We start from the raw sequence: 13,957 nt of genomic DNA, 5'->3' as shown, positions 1-13,957 counted from the left end.
AATGATAAAAATGACCAAAAGCCACACAAATACCACCCTAAGGAAAAACAAATGGCTATAAATTAGTACAAAAACCATTAACTCTGTTGCACAAGCCACCCTTAGCGGATATTAATCTATTTCTCCTTGTAAATTATGCAAGAGAAACTTGTAATCTGAAGGAATTTAATCCCAAACTAGTTGTGCCATCCCAGCAAGGAGAGGCCAGCAACGAGGGAACTGAATCTTCTGAAGTTACATTAAACTCAGGGAAGATCTTGGATTCTCAATCTTTCTTCCACAATAGTAAATGGCTCCAGCTGTCAATCGTCAGAACTGTGAAAAATTCTGTTTTATTTCATGCCTCTGCCGTGGTAAGCGCTTAAAATAAAACTGTCACTAAAGTCACTTTGTTCAATAATAAGGAAGTACAGTAATAGCAAAAGTCTCATTATCTGCCCGTTAAACTACGCTCAGCCATCGAGAGAAACAGGATCTGCTTACGTAACACGAAGTGTGCAGGCGTGTGCCACGACTGCTAAAAAGCTTCAGCTTCGTGGATGTTTATCAGCACGGGAGTCAAGATACGGTCTAATCACCGCTTACCATCAGCATTGTCCCTTTCAGAGCAATTAAGACTCTTCAGAGCTGGTCTAATTGATACCATAGCGTGAGCCCCGACACCCGCCGATCCCTAGATGGGTAATTACTGAGTGTGTGTGGGAAACTTATGGAAACAGCCTTAAAACGGATAGAGTCCTCTGGGGAAAAAAAATTACACAAACTAGCATTACCTACGGGGGGGAAAAAAAAAAAAAAAAGAGATGGGACTCTCTTCTACAAGAAACCTGAAGCCGTATCAGTTTCTCCAGAGACAAAGAGTCTTTTTCTTAAGCAAACTGTGGAGGCTTCAAATCTCACCACAGAGCTGCTCTTATTGAAAGCAATCTTCAACTGGAAGGGAGCCGAAGTTTTCAAGATGCTGCCCAGTCCATCCACCTGCCCAAGGCCAGATCAAATACTTTACCTATGACATTCCTGACAGTTGTTTGTCTAAACCCATCTTAAAGTTAAATTATGCCTCGAGGCACTTCCTGCATTCGCCGTCTGAGGTTGATTAAGTCTAGCTCGTCAGCAGGTCGCTCTGAGCAGCTCCATGTTACAACCACCGAGGCGCAGAGAGGGGCACCGAACCAACCACGAGGCCGACGGCAGCGCCGAGAAGAGATCGATGGCATCAAAACCCACAGCCAGTGTGCGTTCCTCCGCAAAATACTTAGTACGAAGCGAAAAACTTGACAGTTGATTGCCGAGTCCTGCGCAGCCTCCTTCAGTATAAAGCAAGGCTCATATTTGAAACCGGGCCACTCCAAGTTGGGCTTCGGGTGGACGGATGTATTACCGCACTGGATAGTCACTGGCAAATCTGAGCACCGAGGGACCTAAAGCGTGTTTGAAAAACACAATCTGGAGTTCTTTTTGTTATCACAGATTAGAGCATGTGGAAAAACAACACGCTCTTCCCCGGTGCTGATCAACAAGAACCGTCATGCAGCAACTCCTCCTTTCGCCAACAGAGCCATGCAAAACACAAGGACGTTTTTCTTATCACACCCACCAAATTCACGCACTGTACAGGCTCAAAGGAGAATGCTTTATATTCCCCAGAACAAAAACTGATGCTTGATGCAGATACCTAGTTCTAATAGACTTGTAGACTAGTTTTGCGGACGAGAAACTTGATATCTAAGCACTGAAAGAGCAGCCAAACACTATACAAATTATTTAAGCAGCCCTGGAGATAAGGTTATTGGAGCATGGAAGAGAAGCCTAAGGAAAAGGTAGTCTACGCATCGCATTTCTTTTAATCTAATAATTGTAGAAACCTGACAATGAGGTGGGAAGTTGTTTCAGACGAAGCACCAGTTTCCACGTAACTGCTTTTTCACTAAGCCTCCAGGTAAGACTGCTACTGCACGTTACGCTTCCTCTTCTGCCAGAAACACAGCGCGCAGAGATTCCTCGAGCCTAAAATCCACAGAACTGAATGAACAGAAAAACAGTTTATTGAGCTTTAACGGCTTCGCTTCAAATACAGTTTTAAAACAAAAGCCTTATTCCTCTAAGCCGTGTTAAGGCTCCACCGGGCGAGACTTTCAGACAGTCAGACATCACACTGAGGAGCTCCATTTCCTCTCTGGCTTTTGGGAACTTTTGAGGGGTACTTGCAAGGGAACTCTTGGACTCATTCATCCCGAACTGAAGCTGTGTAAACACATCCAGCGCGATCAGTCTTACTTCAGAAAGATGACATTCAGAAAAGACTGAAGACCAGAAAAAACAAGTCCTGTTTGTTTTATTAAATCATTGCTGTTACGTTTTCACTACCCATGGATTGTAATTGGTTTGCCTTTCCAGAAAGGACAAGAAAAGCATTTGTCTGACACTCAAATTTTAATGACTATTGCTCATGAAGTATTCAATTCCTTGCAATGTTGTAATGCAACATGGATACCTAATGAAGTTTAAAATAACAGAAAAATGCTTAGTTAACCCGTGATGTCTGCTGACTTGCACGTGCCTTATTCCTAGGAAACTCAATACAGTGGCAGAGCTTCCTGCATCATTCCTAAAATTTTCTAATTGTCTCTTTAACAGTGCAGCAGGCTTCAGTCCCACCTTCAAGTGCGGGCATTCTTTATTGCTTTCTCAGTCGTAAAAAGTTGCCGATCCGACAGAGTTTTAGCATGATGCCTGAAGTTTGCACGTGACAGATTTCCAGACGCTCAGTTCAGTGCAATAGCTGGAACTCGTTTTTTTGCTGCAGGTTGCTTAGTAAAAATCTCAGTTACTATTTTCAGATATTTCAGAACAAACAACTCGGAAGCTAACGGCATCTCACTCGCATTATCGAAAGCAAAGCTGCCAAGTTCAGCAGCTCTCCCACAGGCACCAAATAATCCTTCCCTCGAACACACAGCATCAGACTTGGCCCTCTTCACATCAATACGGGGGGGAAAAAAAATCGTCAGCGAGTGTACAGGCAACTCCATTTCGCATCATGCAAACTGCCTTGCAATTTTGCCATACGAGAACGTTACATCTCGGCACCGAATCTTTCCACTTGGCAGGAAAGGCCAGTCTGTTCCTCCGAATCTCTCCGAAACGCTGCGTAGAGCCCAACCTCTCCCTCACCGGACGCACGGTCGTTCGCTCTGGCTGCTGCCCCTGCCCACGGGTATTAAAGCCTTACACTGCAATAACGCTGTGTGCTGTTCATGTAATTAAACCCCCCCAGCTACAAAAGCACAGAAAATATAGAAAAACTGAGTTGGAAATTATGACTCCAGAACTCCATGCCTGTTCCCTTGCCCTATAAACCCTCCCCTGCTTACAGTCCAGCAAGCTTTATTTTGATTAACACGTTGAGACCAACCTACTCCCTCCCTGCCCCAGACAATTTTAAAAGAGGCTCAATGAGGAACCGTGCTTAGGGGTCAGGCTAAAGTGAAGGGAGAGGAGCACGAAGAACCAGAAAGCCAGCAACCTTAGACCTTACTGCTGCTCGGGCTGCAGACACTCTCTCTGATCTCCGACAAGCTTGCTACCCAAGTGGCCTTAACTCCCTGCATTGACTCAAAAAACATCAGTCTTTCCCTGTAACTTGAGCTCAGGCTCAGCTCATCGTGTCAGGGCCCTGAAATTCCAGCGTGGCCACATACCAGCAGCAGCAGCAGTTCTGCAGGAGTCCCAAGCGACCAGCAGCGAGACGCGTACATCTCCAGAAGCCTTCAAATTGCTCAGGAAACAAAAGATTGGAGTGTTTCTACGAACAGATTAATGAAACTCCCCTTCCCCAACTAAAAAGACCTTGCAAATTATACAATCTTCATTGCACTAATCTTGCTAAATACCCGTCACCCTCATTATGCTTGCATATGAGCAAGGGTTATAATACTTAACAGCTCAACTGTCCGGCACCTGCCGGTGCTTCAGCGACTACACTGTGGGAGCCGATGTCTGCAAAAGCTGAAACTGCCCGATTTACAATTACAATGGAGCAGTATTTCTTGACAACCTTGAAAAAGGGCACCTCTAACCTGATAGACAAGATTAAAATCACATTTATTTTTCTGGAATGTGCTGATGTGATGCCAGAGAAATATACCATGTATATAAAGCAATAGAACACATATAACCACGAAATAGAACACATATAACCCGAGTTCTTTAAAAATATGTAGAAGAAAATTAATCCCAGCATTCTGCTGAATGCTATTCTAACCAGACTTTCTTTCCAACTCTTTTGTGGGATTTCCTTCAAAACAGCTTCTCCCTCAAAGGAGGAAACCTCTGAAGGTGCCCGAGAGGCAGCCTCTGGTCAGGCAAAGAAGAAAGCGCATTCGCAAATTAAAGAATTCACACCGAGGGTACTGAGCTGGAGGCTTCTTGTTCGTACAGAGCATCCTCTTGCCCTGTCTGTGTCCCTCTTCTCAACAGCAATTCTGACCCTATTTTGGAGAAGGGAGAAGGACATTCCACGCTGGAAAACTTTTGGGCGTGCACAGGTGCCAAGTGCCCTGCCCTGTTTTTCAGTTCATTTAAATACAGATTCACAGGGAAGCCAGACTCACATGAAAACATTATACTCGCTTAGCCAACATTTAAGCACTACACAGAGCTGAAGTTAATTCTCGCTTTAAACGTCACAAGCCAAAATACAAGCAACGCTGACGACCCTCAAACATCAGCCCAGCCGCCACAGCGCTCCCCCAGTACCCTCACCTTAAAAAAAAAAAAAAGTCTAGATAAAGGTGATGAACGCGCACAGTTGTAACCTGCGGCATCTCAGCGGCCAAGCCGCAGCCGGTTTGCACGCTTACGCAACGCCAGCCGCGAACTCGGGATCAAAGCAGCACCTGAAATAACTACAGGCACGTACCAAGCAGCTCAGCCCGCTGCCAGACAACCCCAGCCAGTACCCCCACGACTTCCCGCTACCCAACATTGATTTTTTTTTCTTTCAGCTACCCAACAGCCTTAATTAAGAAGCATAAACATCCCAGCAAGTTCATTCACATCCCTCCAATAGGAACTTGCACACAATTATAGGATATAATTGGGAAGCGCGCTCATTGAACTTTTAACCAGCTATTGTTACAAGCCGAGAGAAGGGTTAGTGTCGCTTCCTCCAGGACACAGTTGGTTATTCACGAGCTCTATAATTAATCAAAAGGTCCCGAAATCCCCAACCTTTCAGCTAGAAACAATCTTTGCACTGGGCACACCTGGGTTTTTGTGACTGTTTTTGTGTGCGTGTTTTTATTTTTTTAAACACAAAGTTTATTTACAGAGGCAATCCCTGGCAAATACAATTCCTGATAGAGAAAGACGTTTCAGAGGGCTTTGCCAAGTGACATATTTCGGTTGGTTTTCTCACACACACTAAATACACTTCTTTGTACGGACTCAGCGGTTCACAATCCCGTCAAAGCCTTCTGCAACAAAGATTTCCAGTTCCTTCATCACAAAATGGAAGGATGCTATCCCATCGGACACACCTGAAATTTATTCCGCTCTGTCTGCCTAAATCTGAGGAGGAGTATCAGAATGGCATTTGATTTAGAATACACTTACAGTTAATTAAATTTTTTAAGATTTAAAATACAAAATCGTCGTTCCGCCTTCATTAAGGGGAATGAAGGGAGGAAAACATACAGGATATATAAAGTTGCCAGTTCCTTATCTTCACTGACAGCACCAAAGCATTCAGCAGGATTCGCTCGGAATGAAACAAGTCTCCTCTTCCCCAAGCAAACACACTGCACCAGGTGAACCACCTGCAGCTCTCCCGTTCATGCATTACTAACCCAGGCTGACTCTGCTGCTCCGTATTATTATTTTTTTTTTTTTTACATTCTGTGACTTCCTGCTTCTACATCCATGGCCAGACAACAGGAATTTCCACCAAATGTGTCTGCCAAGTGTAGCCAGTCTTCTATATTTTGTCTAACAAGAGGTAGTGCAGGTTCCCTTGTTTAAACAAACAAGGTAACCTGGAACTGTTCTTGAAGTGGGAAAAATAAGTATTCTACCTGAAGTGCCCTTGGCATGCCAGCCTTGGAAATCACAAGCAGTCGACGTCGCCACTGAAGATTGAAGGGAGATCTGAAAACATCCCCCAGTAATGTTAGCACTGAACCACTGCATGTGAAGCGTTAAACTCCTCTCAGCCTCCTCAGCAGCCCAGACACTGGCTTAAACAACCAGTGTTTTGGGGAAGGGGCTAAGGATCAAAGAATTAAAATGGCAACTCAGACCACACAACGTTAAAACTTTTCCAATTTTCACCGTATCAGCAGTAAAATACCTCATTCTCCTTTTTAACTTTGCATCAAAACCCTTTGCCTTGACAAGACCTCTGTACAGCACCTTAACTTTGGGGAGAATTCTCTGTATTTGCTGCTTAGTAACTATTCGATGAGTTCGGAATTAGTTCTTGTTCAAATGCTCTAAAGATGGAACGGATCAGACCAGCAGCTTCTGTCTAAAGTGCTGGTCGGGAATTGGGGCAGGGGAAGAAAATCTTCAACCCCCTGAATTTAAGTAAAGGTGCAGCCGCAAAGAAGCCGAAGAAACAAATGTGGTGAGACCATGGGAGCTGCATGCATGGGGATTCCTCAGCAAGTTGAAACTGTACTGAAATCCTAGTCTTCTGTCACCTAAGGTTGGTGGAGAAAAGCCTAACTAGATGCTTCTTCGCAGCCCCAATTTTTGTTTGGTGTTTTTAAAGTAAGGCGTATACTTTTAAATATCCCTTTGTATGGAGTGACTGTTTCCACCCCTTTTCCCCCAATTCTGGGCTGCATCACACCACCAAGCACCATAAATCTCTTAACTACTCTTAATAAGCTAAAGCAAATTAGTTTAGGATGTCTAGCCGTTTGCAAGCATCACAATAGCCCCAACCACAGGCGCTACACGCACTCAATAAAGCTGTCGCTTGGCAAGGTTCAGAACAGACGCCCCAGCGAGATTATCGGGTGTCAACTTCCATCTGGCATTTGTCAGATCTCGGGGGAAAGAAAAAAAAAAAGGGGCAGTTCTTATCAGATCTCCAAATAAAAGGAGCATTTCCACTTCATGTGGTAGCAACTGGAAAAATTTCTTTTGTGTTTGAAGCTTTAAAAATATCTTGCCCTTGAGGTTGGCTAAGTCTCTTCAGCGCTTCGAGACCCTTTTCCCATACAAAGGTAATAAAACTAAGCTTATGGTTACAGAAATTCCCAGCACATAAAAATTACAGGAAGCTGTTGCTAAGTAATATTTCTACCTAAGTAAACATCACAAAATGTTTCCCACACACACACCTCTAAGCTTTGTATTCAAACCTGCCTTGAAGATGTTCATAGCTGTAGAATTTCTTTTGGCACCCGTCTCTTTGAAAGCACTCGGTGGTATTTCACAGCAGTTGAAAGACATTTCAGGCTGAGCAATGTTTTTCCGAGTGCTTTGTTGTGTTGCTTGTAGTAGGAAACAAAGCAAGCTGCTAACGCTACTCTTCAGTTCCTCACCCGTCTCCTACTTGTCCCCAAATTTTCCCTGGATAAATCACAGGAAAATTAAAGAGAAATTCTGTTGTATCCCTTGTCTCCAGAGCTGCTCCCCCAGCATCATAAAAAAATGTGGATAAACATTATTTTCATACAGTACCTTTCTTTAGCAGCTCCTTTGCATGCCAGTCACTCCAGACTGTCATCCCTTCTACCAGCTCTGTTTCACTCTTCAGTTGGCCCAAGTGGTTTCATATACTATCCACTTTCTTTTCATGAGGTTAATATTTTGCAACAAATTCTAGATTGCACTAATTGAGAGAGACAACTTTTGTTTTTATCGCATAAAGCAAGACAATAGATTGAAGAAAGAGTCCATCTACAAACTTGAAACAGCCCACGCTTTTAATAAGTCAGATTTCCTGGTAGTGTGAAGTCCCAAGATGAAGATGATAACAGACTCCTACAAAGATTTCATTCAGGATGAATAGGAGGACTTGAATTTCATCACATCCTCTAAGGAACGAAGCTTATATTTCAGATATCCATCCTTATATTCCAGGAATGCAGCCCTTCAATAGTCACCAAGGGACTGTCTGCTATTGCAGATCGTTTTCCTGGTCATTTTTATTTGACCATTCCACTTTTCCTTTCTATTACTTTATTCCACCTCCAGATGACCCAATATGCAAGTAAAAGGCTGAACCTGCCTTTGTAATTAGACTGTCAAAACCATCAGACTGCTTCAAATTACGGATGGACAGAGAAGACTGACTGCAAAGAGAATTGGCAGGAAATCCTATTTCAGAGGGAATTGTTCCTTCCGCAAGTGGAGTGACAGACATATAGCCTTTTTATTACGTAAAAAAAAATAGTGGAAAAAAATGCAAAATATGAAAATCATGTTTGGCAGATCTAGACCGAGGTCTAGGACGTGGCATTTCCAGCATTTTTGTTGTCTGCGTTCTTCAGCAAAGACGCTCTCTTCACAAACATGCTGCACCAAACTGAGAGCTATGTTTTTATGGCAATAAAAGTAACTAAGTATGTAAAAAAAAGCCTTATAAAAATGCGGTCTGAAAAGGTACAAAACCTCCAGAACAGGAACAGCATTTGGCTGCCATAAACAGCATAAGGCTAGACCCAAATTCCAAACAGACTACATATTTGCCTCCCTTCCTATTCAAAATATAACATGAGTTGGCCTTAACTGAACCGACTTGTTTTTCACACCAACACAAGTAATTTAGAAAAAAAAAAAAAAAGAAAACTTTCAGGAAATACATCCCAACCAATCTCAATCTATGGTATATCCACCTACACATCTTCGCGCTCAGACACAGATTCCTCAATATCACAACTGTTTTTTCAAAGAGTGCAGCTGCCCACAAATCATTTCAGTTCCTCCCAACTGGTTTCATCCACAAGCTTAGCTCTAACGTCTGTAAAGAAGATCCTTTACTTTGTTGTCTTGAACATGTTATCACCAACTGAAAAAAATTCTGGGCTGGAGTTATAGCTGCAAGGATGATTCAGAGACTTGGATGTGTGCCTCAGAGATAATTACATGCTGTAACTGAAGGTTAGTTTTGGAGTAAACTGGGATATCTGTGCTGATTAAAAGAAAGCAGTATCAAAGACGCACGATCGCTATCCGATGTGGCAGGGATAACGCGAAGGTCAGGGGCTGGTGGGGAAGAGATGGGGGACACCCGGGGCCCCACTCCAGCCCCAGCCGTTGCGGTCTCCTTTCCCACTCACACAAGAGTGCCACATCTTTCAGCCTTCCCGCGTGTGTCCTCTCAAACTTCTTGCCCACCTCCTCATTTTCTCCAGCAAGGCTCAAAGCTTAGCACGCCGGAAAAAGCTTGCCAGCTTGGGACTTGTCTCTATCAACTGACACACACTCTGCAATATCAAAGCAATCAATATTTACATATTCTTTAAGGATTTTTTTTTTTTTTTTCCTGGCAGACAAAACAGCAAACAAAATATCCTGAGCCACAGTCCCAGGGCAGCAGCACTATCAGTTTAGACAGCAACAACTTCCCATCCAGAGACGCACAACAGCAGCGAACAGGAGATCCCGCACCAAGTTTTAGGAAACAAACTAGGGGTTACAAATAACCTGCGTTAAAACAACACACAAACCCAAACTTCCCCCGAGAAAGTTACACTGGAATTCCCATAGTTCATTCCAGCATTGGCTAAAAGATAGAGAACAAAAATAAAAGAGGGGAATACACTTAAAATCAGAGAGACGGGAGACTTCAGCACAGCATTAGCTGCTGAAGATTCCCAGATAAGCTGTAAAAATGCAGAGGGAAAGATTTCATGACATTAATACCCTCAGTACCGGGAGCTGCTGTGAGGCTCTTCAGGCTCAAAGTACAAGTCACACAAGCTTATAATAATCTTGACAAAACAGTTACAGACGCTAAGGATACGTTATGGCTGGCACAAGAACAGAGAGCACAGCGATTCCATGAACAGGTTCACTAAATAAATGTCACTTAATCTCTACTATAGTTACTAGCGTGCTGGAAGTCTAAAGGCTACTCAAAAAAAAGTCTAGGTCTAAAAGACTACTCAAGCTGTTAAAATAACTCGAGCAGCATACAGGCAGGTGTTACAAGGCACCATAGAATACAGATACCAGCTTGTTGAGAACACCAGCTACCAATAAATAAAAGTACAAATCTTAGCATTCAAAACAAAGATAAGCGCGGCTTGTTAAGTGGTTTAGAAAACGCATACCAGTTACAGCCAAAATATGGAGGAGCACTGCTTCTCTGAATCTTCTACAAGGAACAGAGAAAATCGGATGGGAGCATCTGTATGTAATTGCTTTTGAAACTATTTTCATATTCAAATTTCAAAATCAAGTCAAATGGACTTACTAGCTTGGCTTCCTTAGGGAACGAAGCCCAGATAGCGTGTGATACTGTATGGATAATTTATCCTCTAATAAATTTAGCTGAATTTGTATGAGAGGCTCAAGAGCGGAGATTTCTGCCCCAACGGTAAAATGCAACATACCTACAGGTTTCATGGAAATAGGCAGTCGTATAAAGGAGAGAAACCATACATTCCACTCTGCTGTAGCACAGCCCCAGAAAACTCACCGGAATGAGAGACATTACGAATGGTCTAGCCACCGAAAAGGTTTCAGTTAGATCTTTAACCTTATGAAACAGCAGAAAACATGAATGCATAAGAAAACAGGTTTCAGCACTGATAACAACTGTATACCGAGAGAGTTTATAAACTAAAACGCTTTATAACCTTATTTTTCATTTTAAAAAAAGGAACACACACACGTTTGCATCTTCTTGCTCATACCCTGTTATTCTGGTGCAAAAAATAACCACTTTCTTTAAAAGGAAGCGAGACGATTTTGGGGTGAGGAGTAGCAGAGGGGAAACCACATTAATTTCATTAGCTTATGCATACTGGTAGGAATTCCTTCTCAAATTTGGCACTTAGCACTCAGAGCTGCCCTTTAAAGCTTGGCAAGGAATTTTCTCTAGCCCGCAAGTTCCCTAATTTCGTCTTAGGACACACTGCTTCATTTGGATGCGCTACCTCCAGAAAGTCAGACAACTCTAAATGTGTCAGTTTTACCTCAATTCACTTTGCTCCCCGCCAAGTCAGATTTAACATAAATCAAAGTAAATATATAATTAAAACTAAACTGAAGAGAGGTTTCAACTTTGGAAAAAACAAGTATGTATGAAATTAAAAGCAACCCTAATACAGTTTAAAAACCTGGAGTTCAGGGGTTGCAACAGCAGCTAGCTTTCTGAACATACCTTCTCCCCTGAACCAGAACTCCAGCCTCAAAGCCCAGTTATTTCACCCTCCCCAGGACTCCTGCTACGGGCAGCCCCCATCCAGGTCCTCTCTCCTCCTTCTCCTTTGCCCTTCAGGTCTGACTTGGCTTCCAGCTTCGTTGTGCAAACGTCGCTCGCTCATCCACATCTCTTACACCTTCTTATGGCAGGAAGGTTTCAGCGAAAATGTAACCGCACCTTTCTAGAGTTGGGTTTATTCCATACAGACTTTTCCCTGCTGCTGTGTTTCTGCCTGCTGCAGCCTTTCAGTCAATCTGGACTTTTAATCCCCAACCCAAACCCCAACAGAGACACTGATACCACCAACTACAATACAAGATACCAGTTACGCTTAGAGACCGTTAAACTCACGAGCTCTAGGCGCTCCCTAACTTTCCAGAGAAACCAAACACAACATTTTTGGATACATTATTCACATGGGTGAAAGAACTGCTAAATAGCCCCATCCCAAAAGTTCTCTCTTTGCCTTTCTAACCTCAATTTCGAGCCTTGCTTTAGGAACCTGTGCTTACAGGTAGCAATTACCAAAAAATAGACCTCCAGTAGATCTGCCAGGTTAAAAATTGACAGCAAAACCATAGTTGACATACATCACTCTGCAGACTCACCTCTCTGGCAGCGATCGTGGGTCCAGCAGCGTTCAATGAAAATGCCATTTATCACAGTAGGCGGACAGTTGCTCTTCCCTTTCACAGTTCCCGGACACACGTCTCCACACTCTTCTTTGTCATCCTTGTTGGCCACGATGTAATTATCTTCTACAGAATCCAAAATCCTCGACCAGTCGATCGTGGACAAGTAACATAATTCGTTGTTCTTCTCAATCCGCACAGCGCCTCGAGTAATGTTCATCAGGTTATAGAGGCCGATCTCTTTCAGGTGAACCATCTCAAAAATGACTAGTGCGTAGTTAAAAAACAGATGAGTTCCTCGAATCACAGTGAGGTTAGGGAAAAGTCCCTTTAAACTCTCCAGGCCGTACACGCGAAAAAGAAGCAAGTAGTCTGTAATCATAGTCAGTTTAGGAAAGCTGAGCTCGCGGAAATCTTCAGGCTTGGTTTTAAACATCAGCAATATTTGCAAGTGGCCCTCAATCACAGTGCAGTTCTCAAGCATGTTCAGCCGGGTCAGGTTGTTGCGAATGTCCATGCTTCTGCAAACTGGAAGACAAAGAACAAAGTTAGTTAGTTAAAAGGTAATCGTTTTCGTTTTCTAAATACACCCTTTTGTCCAGCCGCACCATAACACATAGCTACCCTCAGAATTCACAACTAGGTCCTTTTCAGTAAAGCGTGCTTCAAGTATTAAGAAATACACTGTGGGGAACATTCTCTGGTATATGATTACAAAATAAGACTGAAAGACTCTTTCATAATTTTTTCTGCCATCTTGAGTTTCTGGATATTACCTCTATCACGACTGCAGCTGGAACACCAGCCCTTAGACGTCATTTCGCATTTACAAAAGTAAGAGACGTCTCTGCAACACAGCCTGTTTTCTTTAGATAATCGCCAGCGACACACCTACCTCATCTCAGATTGTGCAATTAATGCCAGTGGATTAGAGGGAGTAATTTAGAATGGTTGTAGGGAGGGGAAGATAGGAAAAGAATAATGGCTAGGAAATGGTAGCGCTTCGGAAGAGAGCAGAAAAACCTGGAAATACACACATGCAGGAGTACAGCCGACACCCTTGCCCAGACTTTGCTGATAGGAGTAATTTACAACACTAGTAATTTTTGCCCTAAACATTCTTTTCAGATTAGGTATTTGGGCTTTTGTGTTATTATTTTCCCAAAGTTGTAAATCTCCCTGCCTTGACTATCTGGACAGTTCATTTAGAAGAACCAGTAACCCAAAGAATGGGAAAAGTGAACAATTACATGAAGCATAAACTAGAAGGCAATCAGAATAATATGAATCCAGGCACCAGCAAAAGGAAAAAACAGAAAGAAAAAAGTTTGAATAGGGAAATGTTTTTAACTCTAAGCAGAGGTAAGAAATGAAGAAGGAAATTTAGGGCCCCATGCTCGTATAGCACAACAGGAGTCCCAGTGACAACCCTTTAAAACCAGACTTCACAGAAATACCCAGCCAGTCCTTAACGCTGAAGGGAGATGCCTGGGGAAAGGCAAGCTGCTTGGCAGCACACGGGTAAAAAACAACTGTTTTCACTGTCCTGTCCAGGCGGTTTTCGATATTTTATTATTATTTTTTTAAGACTGCATCCACTGTAGGGATTCTCTCTTATCTATAGCCGAGACAGCCCCCCCCTTGAGAGTTAAAAGCAGGGGATCCTTACTCTTTTTGTCACTGTACGTAAAGCTCACTGCCTATAAAATGACCATGTCACAGTTTCAAGAAATCACCCAGCAATAATCAGGTCTCACAAAATTGATGTAGAGACAGATGTTTAATAGCTACGACTGTCTGACTCCTCACGGTTTTACACAGACCACTGCTGTGTGGGTTAAAAATAGATTGTATGCAAACATCTTAATGATTATTCAAAAATTTGCTCCACCGCAATAAAAAAAAAAAATCTGGCAACACTAGTTTAGGATTTGGAGCA

General features: G+C 42.9%; 1 protein-coding gene across 1 annotated transcript in view; it reads right to left on the bottom strand.

Annotated features, from left to right (window-relative positions):
* The window catches only part of INSR (insulin receptor), a gene marked incomplete at its 5' end in the record, with an annotated part of 51,614 nt that overhangs the window by 30,678 nt on the left and 6,979 nt on the right, over window positions 1–13,957 (bottom strand). The window contains one exon of the mRNA XM_082011072.1: window positions 11,995–12,546. Coding sequence (XP_081867198.1) covers window positions 11,995–12,546 — 552 coding nt within the window. The remainder of the gene's footprint in view (window positions 1–11,994; window positions 12,547–13,957) is intronic.

This window comes from Phaethon aethereus (assembly GCF_964289735.1).
Source record: "Phaethon aethereus genome assembly, chromosome: 26".
Lineage (NCBI taxonomy): Eukaryota > Metazoa > Chordata > Aves > Phaethontiformes > Phaethontidae > Phaethon > Phaethon aethereus.
Note: the sequence above shows the minus strand (reverse complement) of the source record. Positions and strands in the feature narration are given on the sequence as shown.